At 30.9% G+C, this 20,658-nt stretch overlaps 1 protein-coding gene and 1 pseudogene across 1 annotated transcript in view; both read left to right on the plus strand.

Annotated features, from left to right (window-relative positions):
• The window catches only part of LOC145937416 (uncharacterized), an 80,490-nt gene that overhangs the window by 13,846 nt on the left and 45,986 nt on the right, over window positions 1–20,658 (plus strand). Inside the window, exon 4 of the mRNA XM_083040433.1 lies at window positions 15,377–15,427. Within this exon, the coding sequence (XP_082896559.1) occupies window positions 15,377–15,427 (51 nt within the window). The remainder of the gene's footprint in view (window positions 1–15,376; window positions 15,428–20,658) is intronic.
• Window positions 6,739–8,516, plus strand: LOC145936993 (cytochrome P450 9e2 pseudogene; annotated as a pseudogene).

The following is a 20,658-nucleotide window of genomic DNA, read 5'->3' on the forward strand; positions in this document are numbered from 1 at the left end:
ATTCAGATCGTAATTGAAAAATGAATACGGAAATGCTTTAACAACATCGGTCACAATTTTAATCATTTTACTTCTTCGATATTATTCATGAAAATAATTATATTTACTGCAATTATTTTGATGAAGATGTAATATAACTCTATTTAATATTGATATTGCAAGTGCAATCAATTGTGCTAATTATGAAAGGTACACGATCGGTCAATAGGTTGACAATTATAGTTGCCAGTATGGCAATTAAGCTCTAATTGATGTAGTACAAGCAGGAAACAATCAATGCGACAAGATTAATATTATTAATAAAATTTTTATTAGAAAAATTTTGCTACAGATGTTTTATTATTTTGGTCTAATTTTTATTTTCAATTTTTAATTCTTTCTTTGTAACGTGTATAATATATCATTATATCATTATATCATTATAGTATTGTACAATATGTAATACAAATATTTGAAAGATGTACACGAGATTTTAAAAATTAATGTTACAATTAAAAATTAATATATGTATACGTAAATTTATATCTTGATATGACGATATAATTTATCCAAATCATCGCAGAAGACTTCGATTTTAATTTTTTTTACAATCAAGATTTTTAAACCATTTTTTTAACTTTCGGTATCTCATTAAATAAATATTATTTTTGCGCAATAACAAGAATTGTTTTTGCTTTGAACTTTTAGGTAGCTATCTCAATAGAGAACGTTTATTTTTGTTTTTTTTTACGTATTTTCTTCTTGTCTTTTACATTTATCGATTATTCCGATCATCGTTATTTATAAAATCGTATCGTTATTTATATCATTATTTTGAACGTGTCATGATTTTCAAGATTTATTTGAGTGATTATACTTTGCCAGAAACTATTATTGTATATACATATATATGCAAGAAATTTTATCAAGTTGATTTCATAACAGAAACACGAAATTTCATCAATATATGTTGGTAAGGATAGGTTAGTTTAATGATCTTAAATTTAAACGAAGCCTAATTAACATATAATTTACATTATGTAAAAATAATAATTTGACACATTATTATCCTTGATTTAAACGCATCTGGTTTTTGAAGATTTATTCGAAAGAATATATTTTGCCAGAAATTATTTTATCAAGTCATGTAAAACCGCGAAACTTCATTAATATGTCGTTGGAATGTTATTAATCTTATGAAGTCTAATTAAGAAAATATAATTTATATTATGTCAAAAAAAAAACAAATGTTGCCAAAATTTTGTCAGTTTGTATTTTTATCGCGATTATGCGATAAACTTATACGAAAATTAAATATTAATACAAAATAAAAAAATTTTTACTTGAATTGCAATGCAGTCTGAAGGATTTGTGGTATAGTTCGTCCTAAACAGCGACAATTGGTTGACAAGACAATCCGGGAATTTCTTATTTTTTCAATATTAAAACATCTAGCATTTTCTAAATTACTCGTGGCACTGTGAACAATTTAAATTATATTGTATATGTATGTGTGTATGCATGATAAAAGTAAAAATGCTGAAATGCTCAGCTAATTCCAAATCTAATATTATACTTACTAGTTTGGTTTCCAAAATATAGTGTAGTCGCAATTTGTCAGTTTTATTATATCGCAACGTAGACCAAGTCTCCTGGCCACGCTGTGATATATTATTAATATAATCAAGTCTTCACCATATTTATTTTTTAAGACCGTGGCAGATATTATATAATAAAACGATTAATTAAAGCAAGAGTAATTTTAAAATATAACAAACATATGGGGCCATACTCGCAACACTAGTAGAGTTGGCTATAATTATATTATAATCTGTAAATAACTTACAATCTATACACATAGTTTCCAAATTGTCTTTCGATTTGCATGGTCGAAAGTTTAATTTACCGAAAATATATTCCTCCAGTACATCCATAATCTGCTTTGTTTCTGCTTCGTTCCAACAATTATCGTCAATATTGTTGTTTCTCCAATAGGAAGAACTTTCGGGGAATATCGAAAATATCTAATGGTCGGGATATTTTTCTCTGAGGCAATTCAGTACTTCTTGTGCGATACTATCTAATGATGCTTTTACGCATGAGTAAATTATATCCTTTTCAGATTGCATCATTTGTACCGCAATAGTAGCAATCTCTTCCAAAAGCTGCTTTCTGCGAGATTGTTCTTTAAATCTTTCCCATGTGTTCCTCACCAAATATTCCCTTATATATTGAAATAATTTTATATTGATATAAAATTTTTCGGTTAGATCGCAATCAGGTTTCCTGAAAAATTTACATATTAACTGTGCAATTAATATACACAAGTTTATAAAGTTAATAGAATTATAATATATATATATATTAATAATCTTACCGTGAAGATTGTGTAACCAACTTATTTTTCAATTCACCAATAAAGAAATAATATTTTAGGATATTTTCAGGCTTAATAATTTCATTAAACTCATCTTCAAAATGTATACGAATATGAAATATATGTTCAATGCTTTTTATACACAGTTAAAAAAGTGGCGGATACGCTGTATAGGGGTGAATTCCTGAGGTTATTTGGAGACGATTTTTCCTCAGTGAAAATGTCGAGGCACCAATAATTTTCAAGTTATAAGTAATTGAAAATAAAGGGCTTTTCGTAAACTAAGTATTGTGGAATTAAAATATTAACAAAACTACATTCTTCAATTAATTTCAAGTCGACTTTAATTTAATAGAATTTTAATTTAAGGCTTAGTTACCAAGATATATGATGGCAAAAATTGGGAGCTTGCAAAAAATGATGACTTCTCTCGACATTTTCGTTGAGGAAAAATCGTCTCCAAATAACCTCAGGAATTCACCCCTATACAGCGTATCCGCCACTTTTTTAACACCCGATATAATCGATTGATATCATCGCCATCATAATAGTCATGTATTATTTGAGATACATAACTTCGTAATTCTCTTGCACAATTTATGCCTGTTTCTATAAAGTTTAAGTACCTTTTATTCTTCTCTTCGTTCTCTTTTCCTTAGATTGCTTGTCATAAAGTTTCTTCGCAGAAGACCATCTGAAATTGAAATATAAAATATTTTAATAAACTTTTAAAAATTAATTTTTACAAGATTCTCATAACTTTGGTGTCGTAATGTAAAGGTGATTTCCGAAGGAAATTTTAGCGAAAAATACGGGAAAATATATTTTAAAAATTCCACAATTAATATATAATATTATGAATCAGTAATATAACATACAAATATCATGAATAAGTAATATTGAATTATATATAAATTATATACTAATTATTTTACAGAAAGAAGGTAACCTCATATACTTCATGACTTTGATCTTTGATATATGTTATCAACGTCATCGTCCTGAGTGATCCATACATATAAAGTTACCTTCTTTCTGCTTAATTACTTATTTTGTAAATTTAATGTTTTGCAATCAATTCATATTGTTGCTATATCTTGGAAACGGGTGACCTCCGTTTGGACACGTTTTATTGGACACCGCTCGATTGGACACGGCACGATTGGACACGTTTAAATTTATTACACTTATTTTTATGTATAATATGGTGTTACAATTAAAATATAAATTGTTACTTGAATCTAAAAAGTATGTAAAGCGAGATCCACCTAAACTAAATTTTAGCCATGCGTGGAAAGTTGCAAACACATGTGGAATTTTGCAAAGATAGACCTCGTTCCGCACTTGAGAACATCGGACGATTATTCGCATTACGTAAAAATTAGTGTAATAAATCCATACGTGTCCAATCGTGCAATGTGTGTGTCCAGTCGAGCAGTGTCCAATAAAACGTGCCCAAACGGGATACGCTCCTTGGAAACTATTGAGCCTAGAATTTTTCAAATATTTTTCCCATGTTCCCCCCATTGGACAAGAATGCTTTCACAACTCACAGTGAAAATGTGGGAAAGCGCCAAAGTTATGGGAATCTTGCCCGTTTTAAAATTTATTATTAGTGTAACTATTTGTTTTATTACATTATATTTTTAATATTTTTTATTTATTTTATTTTTATAAAATACATCTTCCGCATAAATATTAGATTGTGCGGTTAATGTAAAAAAATTTACAAACAAAAAGAATTACCTCTGAAGAAACTTTCTTTCCATAAACTTGTTATATTTGGCTGCATACAGAAATTGCTTGCACACGTATCTGAAATTAATGATATCCTCAATAGTGATATTATTATAACAGAGAGTAATAACTATCATTTCTTCTGGTAAGCACGTTATCGAAGCCATTATGAATAGAAATTAGTAAGACAAGAGAAAATAATACAAATTAAAGTGATGGCAACAAAGTATTCGCGTAATTAATTTTCTGCTTGCAAAAACACGAAAACTGCGATACTGCGTATGTATCTACCGATTGCAGAGAGCATAAGCGCGTGTCTTATCTTGAATTTTATAAGAATTTAATATAAGAGTATAAAGGATTCGAAAATATTATAAATATATCAATCTATAAACATGCAAAAACAATAGATGGAAAGTTTAAATTGTATCATTTTCGTCATTAAATAAGAAAATCGAAGAATTTTTCTTATCCTTTAAATTATCCTTTAAAGCAATCACAATTTTTTAATTGTTTATGTATATTAATTAATTCAATTGAAAATATCAGAAACGTAAAAAATATTTTATTGACCATCGATTCTCGATTGCATAATCGATTATGGAAAATCGTTATTTTTTTGCAATATTTGCTCATTAATTTTTTTACCGATATATGTAGTTTATCTCTAAAGTTTGCATGCAACACATATAAGATTCTAATAAAATTTAAATTTTTTAAATAATATATGTACGTATATATATAATACATATATACATATAACGTTAAGTAGTTTTCTATTAAAAGCATTTTTCTTTTTGAAGAATAAAATTTCTTTGAAACTCGAAGGTAATGCATTCCTGTGTGAGAAATCTTTGTTGTGAGTTTTAAAGAAATATTGCTTCTGAAAAAACGAGTCTTTTAGGAGAAAAAATTTGTCTACCTGCCTTTTCTTCATTACTGTTACGTGTTTTGGGGGTTCTCTTAACTCATCCTTCACTCACGCGCACGGATAAGCCTGCACACTCTCACTCGCTCATCGACTCGTCATGCACGCGCACACACACACTTTCTCTTAGATACGCATACGTTCGTAATCTATCCGTTCCGACATTCACGCATATACAATATGTTCCTAGCATGAAAGAATAGCAGAAAAGAGGATAAAATGTGACGATCTTAAAATCTGTCGGTTTTTTTTAATTTTTGCGACGACAAAAATAAAGATCCATTGTTTCAGATTTACGAAAATTTTACTTATTATTTATAAAACTAGAAAAATTGATAAATAAATTAGAATTTTTTTAAATTTAGGTTTTTTTAAAGAAGTGTCAATCTCATTTTGATCCTATAAATGTAAGTAAGATGACTTTTAGTAGTGGATAAGGTGACAAGTTGAGTCAGATTAAAAAAATAAATTTATATATGAATAAAAAAAATTAACGCAATAAATTTTTTATATTTTGATGTTATAATATTGAAACGCACTGTTACGTCTTGTAAACTCCACGATTTTTTTCTTTTTCCCGATTTAAGCAAATCCGCGTTTTTATTGCAAAAAAGATAAATTATACGACTCAGAATAGAGAGCAGAAAACATTAAAACAAAAACAATTATTTATAAGTAAAATCAATAATATAAAGTCAAATTAAGTTAAAAGCAAAACAAAATTAATTATTTCAAAACTTAAGGAAAATTTAAAATCAATTTGAATAAAATTAAACATTACATTAAAAAATACTTAACTTTATTTTGTATGACATGTCGCTAGATACAGATACTAATATCATGCATTAATTAATAATGAGCAATAACATTAACAGTGCACAACCACCAAATACAGAAGCTTATTAAGTAGTGGATCAAATGTATCGATGTTGGTGGGGATTATGTCGAAAAATGATATTTTTTACATAGGTTAAAATTAATGTGTTTTTCTTTATTTGTCCCTTTACTTTTTGACTTACCCTCGTAATTGTGCATTACGGGGGGGGGGGGAGGTTAAGATACATAAAGAAAGAATTAAAAATTTATTAATCTCTATACCGGACAAAATATCATCAATACTAATTTATTATATTATTTGATAATATTTACTGTTAATGTGTTAGTTTAATATATTTTTAAACATTTGTTGCGTATCAGAAAACGTTATCTTTACAAGTTCAAAATAATATAGAAGTGTGACTTATTCAGTTTACTGTACGTGATCAGTCTTAAGAAATTGACCAATTACATTCAAGTATGAGGAGAATACTCGACTGTAATTGGTCAATTTCTTAAGGCTTACTATAGCTGTGTTCCAAAATTCACTGCCAGTACTGAAAATCTATAATATATGTGACGTGAACTATAGATTTTCAGTACTGGCAGTCAATTTTGGAACACGGTCTATATCTATTGTAAACCCGACCTAATACAATAGATCCCATAATACAAAGCGAGTTTGAAATACCCGCCTTAAGTTGGTCTGAAAGATTGGCCGCGTTCAGCAGAAAAAGCAGCTTTGTAACTGTTCTAAAATTCGCGAATCTGATTGGTGTATTCTCTTCATCTTAGCTGAACCTAAGAACCCAGCCATCGGCTGGGAGGGGAGAAAGAGAATCCGTGGTATAAAAGTGAATACATTTGAACCACCATATAACCATACTATAGAACAGTGACGATCCACGTTGTAAATATCACGCGCGGCGCTAGCGATACTACAAAGCCAAGTTTCACGTTTGTTTGCTCATTTCTGGTGAAGTTTCAAATAAAGAATTTTCAAAAAATATCGAAGAGAACATGGAATACTGGTGGATAGTGTTGTCAATGGTTATGAGCGTTCTTGGTGCTCTGTATCTCTGCAGAAATAGCAATTTTTTTCGAAAACGTGGTGTTATCCATATGCCGTCCGTTCCGATCTTCGGCTCCATGGTGCCTGTCATATTCCGTCGAACATCGTTTGCCGATTTTATCTGTGAGATGTACAAATTCCGTCCGGACGCAAAGTACTTTGGATTTTACGCCATGACAAATCCGATAGTCTTGATCCGCGACATGGAGCTAATTAAGGCCATCTTCGTTAAGAACTTCAACGCGTTTCCCAATCGTTCCATCTTCAACGCCTCGAATGAATTTCTGATCGCGAAGAATTTGTTCTGCCTTCACGGAGAAGAGGGGCGTAACATGAGAAATATGGTCAGTTCCTGCTTTTCCTCCGGCAAAATGAAGATCATGTTCCCATTGATGTCGGAATGTGCTCAGATTTTCAGTGAATTTCTATCGACGCTGCCAGCGGATAAGAGTGACATAGATATGAAAGACGTATTCACGAAATATACAAGCGACATCATCGCCACGTGCGTCTACGGAGTGAAAGTCGACTCTATAAAAGATCCGACGAACAAGTTCTATGTTTACGGTAAGGACGCCGTCGGCACATCGGCAACTCGAGTGGCAAAGTTTATCTTTTTTCGGACCTTCCCGACACTCTGGCGACTTTTGAAGCTGAAGTTTGTAAACAATCAGGTGTCGAGCTTCTTTCGCAACATTGTTAAGGTCATGTTGAGCGCCGAAGACATTACACGCTCGAATATGATACAACTGATGATAAATATCCAGAACAAAGAGGGCAAAAGGAAGCTCAATGCGGACGATATAGCCGCGCAAGCGTTCGTCTTTTTCTTCGGCGGTTACGAGACCACCTCGAGCACGTTATCCTTTGCCGCTTTCGAGATCGCGGCTAATCCCAAGATTCAGGCCAGACTGCAACAAGAGATCGACGAGGCTCTGGAGGAATTGGATACCGGGGAAATAACGTACGAAATTATCAATCGTCTCGAATATTTAGACGCGTTCGTGAAAGAAGTTCTTAGATTTTATCCGTCGACTTTCATCGAGAGAATGTGCGACACGACGTACGAATTGCCGCCCGCGTTACCGGGCGAGAAGCCCTTTGTCATGGAGAAGGGTATGGTCTGCTGGATCCCAGTTTACGCGATTCATCATAGCGACAAGTATTACGATGATCCGGAGAGGTTCGATCCGGATAGATTTTTGAACAATAAAACGTATCACAGATCGTATCATTACATACCGTTCGGATTGGGATCGAGGATGTGTATAGGCGATAGGTTCGCTACTCTGAAAGTAAAACTCTTGCTATTTCATTTATTAAGACGATGCGAGCTGAAACCGTGCGCTAGAACTGTATTACCCTTAAGATATTGTAAGAAAAATCTGTCCATGAGGCCGGAAGGTGGATTCTGGTTGAATGTACAGCGTAGGACTGATTTTTAATTGATATTTAGTAGTTATGCATATTTGACATTTTCTACGTAGGAATAATTCTAAAATTTTATTCATTTAAGCCAATTAAATTCTTCAAAAGAATGCGATTGAGAAATCATCCAAAAAAATTTTAATTAGAGGTATATAGTGATGTAAGAACACGTGCCTAATTTAAGTAGTAAATACAGCCGTTCTCATTAATTTACTGTTTTATTTAAAGCTTTCTTTAAATTCTTTTTCGTTTTTTATATTAAGCAGAATATTTAAAAACACTTTGCCCAGATAGAAATATATCAGCCTAAGTATTAATCGATATTTAAATTTTATTGAATCTCTAAATTAAAATATTTTTATTTTATTCACAGAGAATTTTAAATAAAACGTATATAAAAATGAAATTTCTTATCCGATTCCATAAAAGTATATCGATTGACTTTTGTCTAACTTACTAAAGAAGATGCAAATTCTTGCACGTGTTTCTATTTCGATTTTAGAAAACATCAATTTATCCCAAACAAGTATATATATCGCACTACAATATCAATTTCAATTTAAGAATAAATTAATATTTGTTTTATGCAAAGAAAATCTTATTTAAATCATAATATTACTTAATCCGTGAAATCATATTGTATGTTCCAAAATTCTAAACAAACCAAAAATGCTTGTAAACAAAAATAAAAACACTAAGAATATAAAGGCTCGATACATATCAAATATAAATCGGTAATAGATAGGTTATTCGAGCCGTACGCGGATGTCGGTGCGTCGATTCCAACGAAAATTAATTTTTCGTTGGAATTAACTAATTGTGCACGGGGCACACATTTTGCTTGGTACACCGCCAAGACTTTATTAAGGAACAATCTCAATTCGAGAATTTTAATTCCAAAAATCCCCTCTAACCCCCCTAAAAATAAAAAATTAGACGTTATAATAGAAATTTATGCTATATCTGGGAAAATCTTTAGATGTCTATGCAAGCATTAAAAATCGTGATGGTTAACGGCGTGTTAATTTGTCAAATATTTCAGCAAAAGAATGTGTGTGTGAGATAGAAAAAATATTATTCTTAGATTTAAAAAGTATCTGCATACACAGATTATTACGCAAAGAATTTAGAAAATTTTAATTTTTTTAAATTTCTTGCTCTAGAATCGAAACAGAAATACGTAAAGAATTTGTCCATCTTTTTTGGCAGGTTAGGTAAAAATTAGATGAAAGTTAAGTTAGATAAAATAAGATTGTTATGGAAAATAAAAAATAAAAAAAAAAAAGATTGTTAAATAAGATTGTAAATAAGATTGTTATAAAAAGATGCATAAAAACTGCGCATAAACATGTATGTATATATATAAAACTAATGGGAAATAGGCTATTTATATTATATATATATCACGTGTTTATCAAGTACCTAATATTCAGATCGTAATTGAAGAATGAATACGGAAATGCTTTAACAACATCGGTTTTAATCATTTTACTTCTTCGATATTATTCATGAAAATAATTATATTTACTGCAATTATTTTGATGAAGATGTAATATAACTCTATTTAATACTGATATTGCAAGTGCAATCAATTGTGCTAATCATGAAAGGTACACGATCGGTCAATAGGTTGACAATTAGTTGCCAGTATGGCAATTAAGCTCTAATTGATGTAGTACAAGCAGGAAACAATCAATGCGACAAGATTAATATTATTAATAAAATTTTTATTAGAAAAATTTTGCTACAGATGTTTTATTATTTTGGTCTAATTTTTATTTTCAATTTTTAATTCTTTCTTTGTAACGTGTATAATATATCATTATATCATTATAGTATTGTACAATATGTAATACAAATATTTGAAAGGTGTGGACGAGATTTTAAAAATTAATGTTACAATTAAAAATTAATATATGTATACGTAAATTTATATCTTGATATGACGATATAATTTATCCAAATCATCGCAGAAGACTTCGATTTTAATTTTTTTTACACTCAAGATTTTTAAACCATTTTTTTAACTTTCGGTATCTCATTAAATAAATATTATTTTTGCGCAATAACAAGAATTATTTTTGCTTTGAACTTTTAGGTAGCTATCTCAATAGAGAACGTTTAGTTTTGTTTTTTTTACGTATTTTCTTCTTGTCTTTTACATTTATCGATTATTCCGATCATCGTTATTTATAAAATCGTATCGTTATTTATATCATTATTTTGAACGTGTCATGATTTTCAAGATTTATTCGAGTGATTATACCTTGCCAGAAACTATTATATCAAGTTGATTTCATAACAGAAACACATTTTATCAATATATGTTGGAATATTGGAGGGTAGGTTAGGTTAATAATCTTAAATTTAAACAAAGCCTAATTAATATAATTTACATTGTGCAAAAAAAAAAAAAAATTTGACACGTTATTATCCTTGATTTAAATTTTGTTTTCAAAGATTTATTTAAAAAAATATATTTTGCCAGAAATTATTTTATCAAGTCGATGTCATAATATGTAAAACCGTGAAACTTCTTTAATATGTCGTTGGAATGTTATTGTTTTTATGAAGCCTAATTAAGAAAATATAATTTACATATGTCAACAACAAAAAAAAAAAAGAAACAAATATTGCCAAAATTTTGTCAGCTTTCGTTTTTATCACGATTATGCGATTCGGCTATTATGCTTGGGCGATCTCTTTGTGTGATTGATCTCTAGAGAAATTTCAAACGCATCAATCTCTGCTTTATTGATAGCAGCGCATATATATATCGGCGGCTGTATACGTGCGGGGTGCGAGATACATATAGACTCCAACTCGCGCCATGTGCGCGTGACAGTTTAAGATTATTTACACGTGGCCACTCGCGTGAGAAGGATGAAGATCTCTTCTCGCCGTCACGCGTCGAAACGAGGTCGCCAGATAAGACGATTGCAATCTGACGGCACGTGACTGTAAGCGGCAGTCCATCGAGAGAAGTAACACATATCTTGCATATTTTTAAAAATGTTTATAACAAATTTTCCTAATTTCTGGATAATTAATTTTCTTCAGTTAATTTCTTTCAGAATTTTTATTTTTTCTTTCTTAATTTTTTGACAATTTATTGTTAAAACAAGAGAGTTAAATGAGATTTAAAAAAATATTCGCAATATTGCAAGATATTTTATAACTTTTCCAGAATTTTCATTTTTTAAAAAAATTTTTTGATAATTTATTATTAAAAAAATATTGTTTAAAAAACACTCTTAATATTGCAAGCGTTTGAGACTCTTTATTTTTATTCAAAATCGAAGAAATACACAAGAGAGATCCAGATTCAACGCATTTAATAAGATACATTCTTTATAATTTTATAACGATGAATGTATGTAGTTATCGGCGAATTTTGCAACTAATCATTAAAATTTAATTATACACCATTGTATATTATCGTACAAACTTCTAGATAAATTAATAAAGTTTCTCGCTGGTTATTTATTAATTCTATCGCTCCTCAACGTTTAATTAATCGATGACGATCGTTAAGACGCGTCTTTTGCGACTAAATTGATCATGACATAATCTCCTGACCTTTCTATCCACGCACACATATCGCTCATGTATCGAGCACGAATTTGATTAAATGATTTCACCTAGACCATGGTCACCTTTTCTCTAATTCCTTCGTCAAGCCCCACCCATTTCTGCTCTCGCGTTCATCTTCACCTTCCTCTCTCTCGAGAATCCATTTCGCGAAGATGTATATCTCTCTTGTCGCGACTGCGACTCACTCGCAGGAAGGACACCTTACTTAAAAGTCGCTGATGGAAAACATTTTACGCTCACGTCTGTCGCACATGCCAGAAAGAGAGAGGAGGGAGAGAGAGAAATTTATCATTTTTCCCGGAAAATGGCAGGGCGTGTCGATAGCAACACATACATATAAAGCGGGAGAATCGATCATTTACATTTTTGGAATTTGGAGAAAATATGAATTTTAAACTCGCACACGAGGCGTTTAAAGGAATAGATTTTACCGAAGTTTCGTAAGAAGTCATTTCTAAATTACATAACTTTTTTTATAATTTTTTATCATCCTTCTTCTCCTACGTAAGAAACCGTAAGGTTTTCTGTGAAAAGCCCCTTTCTTACGTAATATATGACAATTTTACTAATAAGGTATTTTTTAAGGTATTTTTTAAATATTTTGTTCCTGTTTTAGAGATAAAGAATTGGATAAACATGAGTGATATGAAATTGGAAGACATTTATTGTATCAAGCAAGTCTTTTTCTAAAATATATCAAGTTACATTTTCATTATTTTTATACAATAGTTAAAATTAATTGATAAAGACAAACTAATCAATGAATAAAAATGAAAACCTTTATGATTTTTTTGGCGAAAAAAATTTGTAGATTTTATTTTATCAGAGGAATATTTTTTCAAAAATCTTACGTAAGAACTATTTCAACCCCTCCTTCCCCATGTAAGAAAGCGTAAGAAAATTTAGACCCCCCTTCTTTCTCTCAAAAGCTTTACTTAGGCCCCTTAATAAATAATCGTGAAACACTAAATCGAGGGTAATATCTCTTTTTTTATACGATTTTTGTTCAATTTTGTCGAAGCTGAAGACTCTCAAACGCTTTCAATATCGAGAGAATACTCTCTCACTTTCTAAAAGAAATTTTCGCGCATTCTCAGCATTTCTGCAAACACGTTCTAAAGATCATCTGTTATTCGCTACGGGTTAATAAGATTCATTGAGAAACTTGGTCGCGCGTGTCCGAAAGATACATTTTAATAAGCGGTGACGCGAAATTAGGTGGCACTCTCCTGAGCCATTACAGCGGGACGGTATCTTTACATGCGCGACTTGTAGGATACGTTTTCTCGCGAGGATCGTAACCGGAGGTAGCGTGCAGTAAACCTTGCCAAGGAAACTCCCTCGTTAGCCTCATTAGCCGTCGCTTCGTTTCATTAGCGAAGCCGGGCGGATAGGATGGGATGGGGAATGGCAGGGGGCGGCGAAGAAATTTATGACAGTCGCGTGTTTTGTCCTAGACGTAACGTAACTTGCTCTCCGTATATGGCACTTTCTTCATTTACTTCGCACGCCACCGTCTCTGGCTCCTTCTCAGCTTCTCTCGTCTGCGTGATATCGAGGGTATCGGGGGTGAGTTAAGTCTGAGCTAAATTTCGATAAAAGCAAACATGGAGAAAGTTCGGAGAAACCCTTCTCGCGCTTTTCCTTCGAATAATCTTCGTTTTTATCGGTGCAGACAAAAAATCTGCAATAGATTATCTCGTTTCTGATATATTTATATATATTATGTTGATTTATTCTTTGTTTTTTTTTGTTCATCTTTTGAACAATTAATAGCTTTTCCAAGATATTTTATAATTTTTTTCAGAATTTCATTTTTTCTTTATTAACTTTTTGATATTTTGAATTTTTTTATTGTTAAAAAGAAATATATATATGTATATGTATATATATATATAAAATATATAAATATATAAAATAAAAATATAAAAATAAATCATATGTATATTATATACATATATGTAGCAACATATTCCTTTTTAATAATAAAAAAATTCAAAATATCAAGAAGTTAAGAAAGAAAAAATTAAAATTCTGAAAATAATTATAAAATATCTTACATAATATTACATGAATTTAATTGAGAATATATTTGAAATTGATTTGCATTGGAATAAAGATTAAAAAAGATAATTTCCGGAATAGATTTTGCGGAATATCGAAAAAATATTGTTCCACGGAACATTGTTGAACAAAATTCTAATCTATACAGCATCAAAGATTGAACTAACTGAAATTGGACCGATTTCCCTGTGCACTTCAATAACACAAAATTTTTAAGCGCGCTGATTGATTCAGTACACACAATTGCTGCTACTACTCGGGAAGTTTCTGATTGGTACTCTTCGTATGTTCAACTTAAGCTCGAGAATCTTTAAACTTTGCTCTCTCTCATTGCTCCCTGCGCTTTGTAGAAACACGCGAACTTTCCTCGATAATACACCGGGGTTTGCTCCGCTTCATCCATACATACATATACGTCTGTTGGTGTTCGACCAATTTCTTATTACTCGATATTATTCGATTTTTGTGCAATCTCACCCGCTACAACCCGAATTCTCGCCCGCAAAAGTAGGTAAATGTTTGTCGCGATTTTTCATGCTTTTACGAAAATACGTACAATTCGTACCGTTTTCGCCTCTCATTGCAAAAATCGTAATAACGGCATAATTTTTTTGCGGCACTTTTCTGGAAAGTCGCCGTAAAGTTTCGCGAAAGTTTGCTGCCACGCGAAGATTGTAAAAAGATGTTTCAGCTCTTGCACTTAAGTCACTCATTTATTTTTATCTCGCCTGTGGGGAAACACGCACAATGAAAGCAACTGCATTATAAGAATCTTTCTTTCTATTGCCGTATTATTTTCTGCAATTGGAAAGACAGAGAAAAATGTTGTAGAGACTTAAATTGTCTTTACGCAGAGTGAGTCGGGAAATTTAGTAATAAAAGGAGGCGTTTTAAATGAATTGAAAACGTAGAGTTAAATTTGTTTTTTTTATACGAAGTTTTGTTTTCGAGAAAATTGATTTTGAAATTTGGAAAATTAAAAACTTAACATTTTTTAAAATATGCGTTTTTGTTAATTTAATAGACTAGAACAACACAAGCGCGCGCCATTCCTAGATTTTATATAAAAAAGAATGATATTTTTGTATAAAGTTTGTTTAAACTTAATTAATATTTTTTGACAGAAATCAGCTGATAACTGTCAAAAATATTTATCGAGTTTATAATATTATTTAACATTATTTTAATTTTTATAATATATTATTATTTTAAAAATTAACAAATTAACCCTTTAATCAGCTGATTTCTGTCAAGAAATATTAATAAAGCGAAAATTTGCTAATTAAATATTCTAACTTGCATATTTATATTTATATTGTGTTTATTATAATGCGAAATAATAAGATTATTCTAATATATGTATGTATTTTATTTGTTACAGGTAGCATTGCGATACACAGTCCGATTCACGCGTCGTCTATTGCACGTATCGGTGAGTGAGAAATTGTTTATTTTATAACATTTTTATATAGCGGTAATGGGAGTGTAGATAATATGTTGAAAATATTAAAATGGTAATATATTTTAAATAACATGTTATAATATCTTATTCGCGATTAATATTTTTTGACAAAAATCAGCTGATAATTGTCAAAAATATTAATCGAATTTAAAATATTATGACATACCTTTCTAAAACAGGCATGTTAAGTCAATTCTCGCAAGTATTGTTGCATCTTTTCCGCGATGCTGATTGACTGTTTCGATTTGCATTGTGCGTTATATTTGTAGCATCGAGAGGCTGTTGTCGCGAGGGTTAGTAGTTTAACAGTTTGTTCAAAATAAAATAAAATAAAATAATATGTTATAAATAATATGTTATAATACCTTATCCACGATTAATATTTTTGACAGAAATCAGCTGATAACTATCAAAAATATTAATCGAGTTTAAAATATTATAACATATTATTTAAAATATATTATTATTTTATTTAATTTTATTTTGAACAAACTGTCAAACTGCTAACCCTCGCGATGATAGCCTCTCGATATTACGAATATAACGCACAACGCGAATCGAGACAGCCAATCAGCATCGCGGAAAAGAGGCAACAATACTTGCGAGCATTGACTTAACATGCTTTTTTAGAAAGGATATAATAATTTAATTGAAAAAGAAAAATTAAATTACATCTTTGAAATATCAAATTAGACCGACGCACACTTTTCGCAGTCTAGACCGGAAGTGCGCGCAAGATCTCGGACACGTGTTTGCGTAATTAAAATCAATTCCTAAAATCGGGGGCGCATTTCGCTCCCGGTTCATTGTTTGCTCGCTAAATCTTCGTTCTGAGATTTCGCTCCAGTATTTCTCTTCTATCGGACATGCTGCAGATATTCCATATGATAATTAGAATAAATAGCCTTTCTTTCGGCGATGCTGAATTTGCATGCATCAATCGTTTTAGCAGCAACTCGCGATTTTCTTTATTTTTAGAAATAACACAACATATGTTCATTTATTTTTTAAATATATAATATAATATTTATATATAAATATTAATATAATTAACTTAATATATAATATTTATATATATATATATATATTTATATATATATGTATAATTTATAATATATATTTAATATATATATTATTATATTATATTATCTTTTTAATATATAATATAATATAAAATATATTATATTATATTATTTAATATATTAATATCGCAGATAAAAGCAGCAATAAAAAAGTAATAAAAATTCTACAATTCTAAGTTTAAATTCCTTAAATAAATTCAGTTTAAATTTTATATATAATATTTTACAATCGGACACATAGGTACATTTATTCTTATTTCATTAATAATATATTATATCTGATTTCGAAATCGCGTTACTGTCGCGTTTGCTGCGATATAGGACGCCCATATTTTCATTGGAGCGATTTTACATAAAATACATATAGAAGATAGCTCGTTCACTTTCGTTACTAACTGCGAGCAAACGAGATTACACGTCTGTTTGCATAATTGGCACGCGCTGGATGTAATTGATGGAAAATAAATAGGAACAGTCGCTCGCAACTTAATTGGAATACGAGAATGTCGACACTGTTTAATTCTACCTGTCCGTAGGGTCGCAATTTTTCACACCCCTCTATTTTATCTCTTCTCCCTCTCTCATTTTTATAGTTAAAAAAAATGACATTTATTCACTTTCATCATCATCAGGCGATGGCACACATTTTTTTATTATATTACGCTGACAATTGAAGTAGTGTAGTATTATCTCTTGCGAAGAAAATATTGTAGAGACTTAAATTGTGTCTGCACAGAGAGTGAACCGGGAAATTTAGTAATGGAAGGAAGCGTTTTAAATGAATTGAAAACGTAGAGTTAAATTTGTTTTCTTTTTATATGAGAGGTTTTTTCGTTTTCGAGAAAATTGATTTTGAAATTTGGAAAATTAATAACGTGTTCACGTTTCCGGCGATCTATACTGTATAGAAAATTCATACATGAGAATTACATTTTTAAGATTGTTTCAATTATTAATGTAATCTGACGTAAATAAATAAAAACTGTATTTTTTATCATCTATTTAACAAAAAGAAAATCTCACAAGTAAGAATAGAGATCTTTGATATGTTTCACAGATTAAATATTTCTATTCTTACTTTGTGAGCCTTTCTCTTTTTCGAGCATAGTTATGGTTAAATAGACAGTGAGAAATGCAGCTATTATTTATTACGTCAGATTACATTATATCACTGCCATGATAATTAATTACCACCTTCTCATTTTGTGAAGTGTGCCGGTTTGTTATGAAATGCTAATGAACAGCCGGTGAAATTCACACAATCCTTAGAGTTCTCAATTTCTTCCTTATTAGCATACAATTATATATCTTAGGGGGGGGGGGGAGTAAGATAACAATGTGTAAAAATATAAAGAATAATCTAAAATATTCTAAATATTATATCTATTCTAAATCTACCTCACTTAGCTAGATTTATCTAAAGTAGAGAATATTTTAGTATAATCTAAAATATTTTTAATATTAGATCTAAATCTTCTAAATCTATCTCTCTTAGATCTATCTAAAATATTCTAAATATTAGATTATATCTAAATATTAGATGTTATACATATATATATATAATTTAATTAAATATCTATCATAATGCAGCAATATTAATAATTTTATAACATTTTTTACAATCGTCAAGTCTCCGTACAAATTTCTCAAAATGCATCGAGAACTTGATAATAATCAATCGACATGTCATCGTGTGTCAAACACGCGATATGTCATAATGATTCAATCAATAATATTGTTCCATTATTTGACTAATGCGATATGATATGATAATGCGTTACCTATTACCACACTCGATTATCACCAATCGTTATCGCTCCGCTCACCTGTCCACGAGCACACATGCGTAGAAATGTGTGTAAACGCTCATAGAACTTTCTCAAATTGGAAAACTTCGTTTTGTTTCCCATTCGTCGCTCGTTCGTCGTTCAATCGCGAGTTCCATGATATAGAAACTGGTTCCCAAACACCGGGGTGTTTCATCGGGATGACCTCGTATACCAATTCAGTTCTCTCTCTTTCCTTCTCCTCCTCTAACAACTATCCAGTTTTTCTCGCGCGTCAGTCTTGTTTCCTCTTTTCTCTCTCTCTTCCTTCCGGGGACGGTCGAGAATCCTTACACGCTCTTGGCCAGGTCCAGCGGGAAGTCCGTCGAGTGGTTTGCTCTCTTTTTGGCGAGAACCGCCGCGCCGTTTCTCGTTTCACCGCTTTCCCCACCCTCTTCCTCCCGCCAGGACCTTCGCCGACGTCCTTCCCTTAAGTAGCAGAAAGAAGTTCTTTTATAACTTTCGAATTGTGCTATTCCGTCCGTCTTCGTTCTTCTAGTCACGCGCAGATCGTTTCTCCCGCGAGTCGGTTTATCCCTCCATCATCAACCACCCCATTCCTCCCGGTCTCCTGTTCGTTTGTGTTTTTGCCTTCTCGTTTTTACCCCTTTCTTTCTCTCTCTCTTTTTATCCTCGCCGTTCAACCCTCTCTGATCTCGCTCCCATCTCTTTTGTTCCCGTCTGACGGCATTTCCTTTTTTTTTTTGGCGAATTTTACCGGCAGCGAAGACTGACGCAGTTGTAATTAAATAACGCGTTCGCAACAACGTGTTCGAAATACCGGCGATTCGTCTTCTTATATATCCTTTATATGCGTTGCTTCTTTTGTTGCAAGAGTAACCCTCGCTTTCCACTTTTCCAGTCTATCAGCGTGTTTTCCTCTAAGCGAGAGGAACCTTTAGGTGTCTTTAATAAGCTTTGTGTATCGCGAATATAATGAATCGAATTGAATGTATAATAATATGTAATAATTAATAAATAATATATAATATATTAAACATTTTGAAATATCGATTAGTATATAATAGCTATAAAGTTTTCTGATAAAATGTCAGTAATTTTAAAAGTACTTCAAAACTTAAATATTTTTTTTATATATCGAGTACACATAAACTTGATAACGTTATAAGATATTGTATCGAAAAAAAATTCTATATAATTCTGCATTATATTACAACAATATATATTATAAATGGAAACAGATCTATCAAATATAAATAATTTAATTCCGTTTTTCTATTTCTTAAAAAACACATTTTTTTTATCCTGACGTTAATGCACTCTCACCATCATGATAGTTTATAGTTCACTATGAAAGGACATAATATCTATTATAATTATATAAAAAATAATTATATTTTAAATTAAAAATCATATAAATTATAATAAATAATTATTATAATAATAATACATCATATCAAAGTACACATTTTGTTATTTAATAATCACACTAGACTGGTAAAGTTTTAAGGGGATGTACAATATTATAATATCCAATTACAATCGACTTACAATGCGAAGGAAAAAGTTATACGGTCACGTATTACCAATAAACAGTTCGAAAGTCGTTCTTCATCTCCCTGAAGTCAGGAATCAGAAATTTTGTTCCGGTTCGCACCCTCTCTCTTTCTCTCTCTCGGCTCTTTCGTCGAAATTTTCTTTTGTTTGTCTGGCCGTCTGATTGGACTCACTGTGCCGTATGTAATTACACTTCGTCATGATTTTCCTCCTTTCTTCCACTTCCAGTTCTATCCATTTTCCGTGGACATGCATTCGCACCTATACGCTCTTCTTTCCGCTTTTTTTTCGTGGATTAATATTATCGATAATTTCCGCTCATATTTACGACGATGTTATAATGTAATAAGATGGTGAAATTTTTTATTATAATTGATAGCATTATGTCTTAAAATAATAAGAGATATTCTAGGTTGTTATACGTTATAATGAAAATGTGAAGGATTGAGATAATATAAAGTAGCTGAAAACAGCATTGGATAATGTAATATTTTAAAGGAAGAGATTTTATGATAAACTCAATTGAAATTTTTTTAAAAATTAATTTTCTACGCAAAATCTTTTTTTTTAAACCCTCTGTTCAATGTTACGAGATATGTTTTGGTAAAAAAGTGAGAAAAAAGAATCTAAAGCTGAAGAAAAATTCACATACAAGATGAATGTTCGATTAATGTAAGAATTGTTATCATCGCCGGGAATCGTTCACATTTTCATAGGAAAATTTGCCAATAGCGCATTCTAAATTCGCGTTGTCGAGAAATTTCGATCGCGTTTG

The sequence above is a fragment of the Prenolepis imparis genome, unplaced genomic scaffold, assembly GCF_030444845.1.
Source record: "Prenolepis imparis isolate NDT839.2.m4 unplaced genomic scaffold, iyPreImpa1.0 SCAF_6, whole genome shotgun sequence".
NCBI classification, from domain to species: Eukaryota; Metazoa; Arthropoda; class Insecta; order Hymenoptera; family Formicidae; genus Prenolepis; species Prenolepis imparis.